Source organism: Accipiter gentilis, chromosome 22, assembly GCF_929443795.1.
Source record: "Accipiter gentilis chromosome 22, bAccGen1.1, whole genome shotgun sequence".
In the NCBI taxonomy this organism is placed as follows: Eukaryota; Metazoa; Chordata; class Aves; order Accipitriformes; family Accipitridae; genus Astur; species Astur gentilis.
In genome coordinates, this window is record NC_064901.1 from 2,552,704 (window position 1) to 2,559,610 (window position 6,907).

General features: G+C 58.4%; 1 protein-coding gene across 1 annotated transcript; it reads left to right on the forward strand.

Annotated features, from left to right (window-relative positions):
• The first annotated feature begins 2,159 nt into the window (after positions 1-2,159).
• On the forward strand, positions 2,160-5,756 carry IRF2BPL (interferon regulatory factor 2 binding protein like). Its single transcript, XM_049825618.1, has one exon. It carries the CDS (start codon positions 2,796-2,798, stop codon positions 5,013-5,015), a length of 2,220 nt encoding a protein of 739 aa, XP_049681575.1. The 5' UTR covers positions 2,160-2,795; the 3' UTR covers positions 5,016-5,756.
• The last annotated feature ends 1,151 nt before the right edge of the window (positions 5,757-6,907 follow it).

The window sequence follows — 6,907 nt, forward strand, 5'->3', positions numbered from 1 at the left end:
GAATCAGAGCGAACACATGCTCATTTAGTCAAGTAAAGTCATATTAATGTAGAAATCCTGCAGCCATCACTAAATCACTGTGGCTGGAAGCAAAGACTTTTACTTTGACCAGCTTTTACTTTGACCAGCTTTCATCTGCCTTACTGGAAGCTTGCTTCCATGAAGCCTCTCTAATGTCCACAGTTTGGGTGTGAAATTTCTAAGTGTGAAATCCACTCTCTTCTTCAGCCAATTTGCATATAGGAGACTCATATAATTCAAAGACCTTTCTATCGCTACTTGCTGCTTCTACAAGCTTCCCCTAAAAAAGAGTCACTTTGTCAGAATTTATTTTCTTACTGTATTTTACCTGGTCCTACCATTTCTGCAACTTCAGTGTATGCATTCCACTAAGCCCTCCCTGTAAAATAATTCCACTCGCATACAGATCAAATTCATTTGCCAGCTTTCTAGATGATAACCAGACACATATAAAACGTTTTGGACAACTAAAAATGGAAATAAGGCGCACTGGCGATACAAAAGGAATTATTTAAAGCAACGACTTTTTGTCGCGGGAGTTCTGAAACTTTATTAACCGAACAGAAGGTATCTTTCCCGATCGGTGCTGCACCGCTGCTGGGCGCGCGCGTGTGCGTGTCAGGCCACCGTGGCACCACGCCATGGAAACCGCGAGTCCCTTTAAAGCACAGAGGGAAACCTGTCAGGGACGGGTTTTTCGGCGTTTCCAGCAACAAAGGAATCAGGAAGAGGCACTGAAAGAAAGGCATCCATCCAGCGCAGTCCAGCTGGCAGAGGCTCGGCCGGCAGCCACCGGGCGTGCGAGCGTCCCCCCCGCCGCGCGCTGCCTCCGCGGGCAGCCCCGAGCCCGCGTGTGCGCAGTGACGCCACGCCGGTTGCCGCCCGCAGCGCAGCCCGCCGGGTCCTGCCAACCGCGTCCCCGCAGCCGGAGTTTATTTTCCTTTGGACGCGGACAGCGATGTCGGCGTCTGCGGGAACGGCCACCGGCTGCGGCGAGAGTAAAAGCGGGCTGTGCGGAGCCCCGCCCGGCGAGCACGGGCACCGGCGTGGCCGCGGGGGCGGGCGGGGAGCGGGCAACTTCGGGGATCGCGGTCGGGAGGAGACAGGGCTTTATTTTGTTTTCCTCCCAGTGAAATGACTTCTCGGCTTATTTGCATGAGCCGAAGTTGTTCTGAGTAATTTGCCCGTTAGCAGTGTTATGCAAATGGTAGCAAGCTATTTAAAGGGGGGAATAGAAAAGAAAAAAAAAAAAAAAAAAAAAAAGCCGTGTGTTCTCACAGCGCCGGGGAAATCCTATGTCCCTTTGCATTAGCGAGATGAGATCACAGCGATTACTCACCTGCCTGGCCTCTCCTACACCCTTGAGCAACGCACAGCACTATCTTTCCCAGCCCAACCTTAAACACTCGGCAAACATGGCTGATTTAAACAAATCAAAAGTGGAAGAGCTTCTGATGCAGTCACGGGCTTACAGAAACTGTGTCATTCTGTCACCGGGATCACTGAAAGAGAAACACGAAATCGGATATTAAGGCGGGATCCCCCCCATTTGCCTCAGCAGCCGGAGCGCACGGGAATCCCACCGACAGCCTCGGTGGCAGGACGCCGCGCAGTCGTCACGGAGGCAAAGCGGGGCGATCCGCGGGTTTACAAAATCCTGAAAACGAGATGTTTGAACTTGGCCCAGCCAGGAAAAAACACGCACCAGCACCACCACACACCACCGCCACCCCCCCACCCCCCACCCCGCCCCGTGCATGCGCTTCCTGGCCGCGCTTTCGCGGCGGCGGACCCGCCGCGCGGGCTGGGCAGGAGGGCGAGGGCGCGATCTGCCGTTCAAGTTTCCAAACATAGCCGGCAGCGCGGGCTGCCCGCGCGCCCCGCCGTGCCCCGCCGCGCTCCAGCTGCCGGCCGCGCAGGGGAGGGCGCGGGCAGGGCGCCGGGCATGCGCGTCCCGCGCAACAAGTGGGCACCGCGCCGCCGCCGGGGGGAGGGGAGCGAGGGGCGGGAGCTCCGGCAGTGACGCGGGGCCCCGCCCGGGTGCAGCCGAGCCCAGCCGAGGCGAGGCGAGGCGAGCCGGGAGCGCGGCGCGGAGGAGGGGAGGGGAGGGGCGGGGCGGCGCGGCGCGGCGCGGCGCGGGGGGAGCGCGGCGCGGCGGAGGGGGCGCGCAGGCACACGCGGCGGCGCGCAGCACCCCGCGCTCGGACTGCGAGCAGCGGCGAGGATGTGAGTGAGGAGCAGGCGGCGCCGCTCGCCACGCTGCTGCCGCCGCTGCCCCCGGGCCGCCACCGCTCCGCCGGCGCTCGGGGAAACCGCCGTCGCAGCCGGGACCGGACAGCTCCGTGCGGGTGCCCCTTTTTCGCTCGCGGCGGTGGATCGGCACGTACCGAAGTGCGAGCTCGCGAGGCAGCCGCGGCGGGTGGAAGGTGACCCCCCCATCTTCCTCCGTGCACCTCCGCCTCCTCCCGGAGGAGGAGCAGCAGCAGCGGAGAGCTAGAGAGCGCAGGGAAACAGAAGCGGCTAGAAGGCGACCCCCACCCAGCCCCCCGGAGGAGCAGTAGAAGCGGTTCCCACCCCACCGGGGCAGCAGCGGCAGGACCAGGTAGAAGCAGCCCTCTCCGGCAGCGGGGGCGAGCTAGAGGCGGGCGATCCCCCCTACTGAAAGGGGCAACAGGATCAGGTACGGAGAGCCACCCCCCCTGCAGCCCGGGGGGGAAGACTGAGCCAGCCCCTACCCCGGCGGCAGCGGCAGCAGCTCCCCGGCCAGCAGCACCATGTCCGCCGCGCAGGTGTCGTCGTCCCGGAGACAGTCATGCTACCTGTGCGACCTGCCCCGCATGCCCTGGGCCATGATCTGGGACTTCACGGAGCCCGTCTGCCGGGGCTGCGTCAACTACGAGGGCGCCGACCGCATCGAGTTCGTGATCGAGACGGCCCGGCAGCTGAAGCGGGCGCACGGCTGCTTCCAGGACGGCCGCTCCCCCGGCCCCCCGCCGCCGGTCGGCGTCAAGGCAGTGCCGCTCTCCGCCAAAGAAGCGGCGGCGGCGGCGGCGGCCCAGCAGCAGCTCAACCATGTGGACGCCTCCTCCAAGGCAGCCTCGGCGGGGCTGACCCAGTCCAGCCTGGACCGCTACGGGCTCAGCGCCGCCGCGGCGGAGCAGCGCAGCCGCTTCGAGTACCCGCCGCCGCCGGGCAGCCTGGGCAGCAGCCACGGCGCCCGCCTGCCCAACGGGCTGGGGGGGCCCAACGGCTTCCCCAAGCCGCCTGAGGACGGGCCGCCGGAGCTGAACCGGCAGAGCCCCAACTCCTCCTCCTCCTCTTCCTCCTCCCGCCGCGGGGCGCACGGGGGGTTGGTGTCCGGCCTGCCCCCGGGGGCTGCCGGCGCCCAGATGAACGTGCCCCCCAACCTGCTGCCACAGACCTTGCTCAACGGGCCCGCCGCCTCCGGCGTGGCGCTGCCCCCGCCGCACGGGGGCCTGAGCGGCCGCGGCGGCGGCGGTCCCCCGGCTCCCTCCGCCTCCTCCCAAGGGGGCACCTGCGGCAGCGGCGCCGGGGGAGGCGGCGGCTCGTCCTCCGAGGCCTGCGGCAAGCGGCCGGGCTCGGTGTCCAGCAGCGACCAAGAGCGGGAGCTGAAGGAGAAGCAGCGCAACGCGGAGGCGCTGGCCGAGCTCAGCGAGAGCTTGCGGAACCGGGCCGAGGAGTGGGCCAGCAAGCCCAAGATCGTGCGGGACACGCTGCTTACTCTGGCCGGCTGCACCCCCTACGAGGTGCGCTTCAAGAAGGATCACGCCCTGCTGGGCCGCGTCTTTGCTTTCGACGCCGTCTCCAAGCCGGGCATGGACTATGAGCTGAAGCTCTTCATCGAGTACCCCAGCGGCTCCGGCACCGTCTTCTCCAGCGCCTCTGGCGTGGCCAAGCAGATGTACCAGGACTGCATGAAGGACTTCGGCCGCGGCCTCTCCTCGGGCTTCAAGTACCTGGAGTACGAGAAGAAGCACGGCTCTGGCGACTGGCGGCTCCTGGGGGACCTGCTGCCCGAGTCCGTGCGCTTCTTCAAGGAGCTGGTGGGCGCTGACATGCTGCCGCAGCCCTACCTGGACGCCAGCTGCCCCATGCTGCCCACGGCGCTGGTGAGTCTCCCGCGGCCGGGGGCCGGGGCCGGCGGGGCGCAGGGCACGGCCGCCGCCTCTAGGGGACCCGGCGGCGGCGGCGGCGGCGGCGGCGGGGCGATGCGCAAGAGGAAAGCCTCTCCCGAGCCCTCGGACTCGGCCGAGGGGGCTCTGAAGCTCAGCGACGAGCAGCAGCGGCAGCAGTGGATGGCCAGCCAGAGCGAAGCGCTCAAGCTCACCATGTCGGCCGGGGGCTTTGGGGCGGTGCACGGCGGGGGCCCCCCGCCGCCGCCGCCGCCGCCCCTCGGGCCTCACTCCAACCGGACCACGCCGCCCGAGTCCGCCCCCCAGAACGGACAGTCCCCCATGGCCGCGCTCATGTCGGTGGCCGACACGCTGGGCAATGCCCACTCGCCAAAGGACGGCAGCTCGGTGCACTCCACCACGTCCACCCGCAGGAACAGCAGCAGCCCCGTGTCGCCGGCCTCGGTGCCGGGCCAGCGCCGCCTGGCCTCCCGCAACGGGGACATGAACCTGCAAGTGGCCCCTCCTCCCCCCAGCGCCCACCCCGCCATGGACCAAGTGCACCCCCAAAACATTCCGGACTCCCCCATGGCCAACAGCGGGCCCCTGTGCTGCACCATTTGCCACGAACGCTTGGAGGACACCCACTTTGTTCAGTGCCCCTCTGTGCCCAGCCACAAGTTCTGCTTCCCTTGTTCCAGAGAGAGCATCAAGGCCCAAGGGGCGACTGGCGAAGTCTACTGCCCCAGCGGAGAGAAATGCCCCCTAGTCGGTTCCAATGTGCCTTGGGCATTTATGCAGGGCGAGATCGCGACCATTTTAGCCGGGGACGTTAAAGTGAAAAAGGAGAGAGACCCTTGAGTAGGAAATCCAATCCCTTCAGACTCCTGAAGATGTAGAATTGTGAATATAACAAACTGCAAAAGTTAGTCTTATGTATAGACATTATTTTCGTCGTATGTTTCTATATTTTGAAACAAAGGTATGTACTCTTCTTCATTTGAAGGATAGAGCTGGTTTTTGTTAAACAGAATATAATATTGTTTGGTTACTACATAATACCTGTTCTCATTTCTTTGGCAGTGTGTTGGCTAGGTACAAAGTTAATAGCCCTTAGCGATTACCTGCTGCTGGTGTGTATTTTTGTAAATGTATGCACTTCTCTGAAAGAAGAAGAAAAACACAAAAAAATGAAAAAAAATTTTTTTTTTTGCCAAGGCCAGTGTTGATGCCTAAAAAATTGCTACAAAAATGGTGACAGCTTATGTTTTACAAGCCCTGAGTGTTAGTCCTTCACTTTATTTTTTTCGTTTTCGTTTTTTGTTTGCAAAACGGTGGGGTGGCTCTGGGGGGAGGGTGTTTTTTTGTTGCAAGTTTGTAAGGAAAATGTTTCAGTTTGTTTCTATTGATCTGAACGTTTTTAATCTTCATGTGTTTTTTGTTTTTGCTTTTATTGATGCACGGATGCTTTTGAACAGTAGAGCAAAATGCTGTACATGAAAAACATGCTCTGTTTGTCCTTTATACATTTCTGTAGTTAACAGAACACTGTAATGTGCCTTGGAGCTTAGTAAATTGTAATAAATTCAATTGATATTAATACTTCTCGAGTAGCAAGTTTTATTTTTCTCAGAGCTTAGGCAGCATGCGCAAGCCCTGTTGCCTTTTTTAAAAAGTCTCCATTATACCAAGAGCCTGCAGTTCGTTGTGATAATTGTGGCACTTGTATGCACATTTTCACATATATGTAGTAAGATGATGATGTTGATGGTGTTACCAAACTTATCTAAATCTTGGCATTGTGCCTATTTACATTTCACCTTTAATGTTGCAGTAACAGTTGCTGACTAAGCATTTTCTATTTACTGTTTCTGCATCTCATTTCCTCCTCCCTTCTCCCCCCCCCCCCACCCCCCCCCCCCCAGCTCTCCAGCTGCAACCAGTGTTTGCAATACAGGATGCATCCATTGCCTGCGCAATTTAATAATGCTTGAGATTTGAAACGAAGCCCTCTTTCACAAAAAAACCCCAGCATCATGTTGTTAATAATTTTAGTTGATTTTAAGAGCAGTCATCAAAGCTCAGCATTAGCCATAGACTCTTGGTAAAGCAGGACTGTAGCTGAGCACAGCACAAAAAAAGGTAGCGGGAAATAACAGCTTCTACAGTTGGTGTTGCAGCTGGTGGGGTAGCTACCCCATTTAGGGAATGACTTTTCATAACTGAGCTGGTGAACAGTTCAGGCGCTGTGTTGTGTTTTCAGGTGAGGAAGGTTAAAGCACTGAAGTGAAATGCTTTCCTTTTGGCAACTGTCATACGTGATTCTTTGTATAATTAACTTTTTATGTGACACTGGCGTTTTCTGGAGATTGGGGAGCAGTGCAATACCTGTTGGGTGATCAACAGGCAAAGTAAATACACAGGCCTCACACTAGCTAGAAAATGCAAACAAACCTAATGTGAACTTTGTCCTTTCCAGGAGGAAAGATAGAAAACTCCTAACAAAAACAGCAGCCCTGCAGAAATCCTTTGCAGTTTGACCAGCAGAACACAGAGCTGTCCCAAATGCAAGTGTCATAGGTTATGAGCTCTGACTTTTATTGAATATTAAGGATCCCCACACCCCAAAATCCCAAGAGGTACTTTTTAAAAGTCTTTGGCATTTGGTATCTGCCTGCTCTTAATAAGGCATTTTTCTTTTGTATTCCTGGTGGAAAGGATGATAGAAGCCTTGACACTATATGCTTAATGTG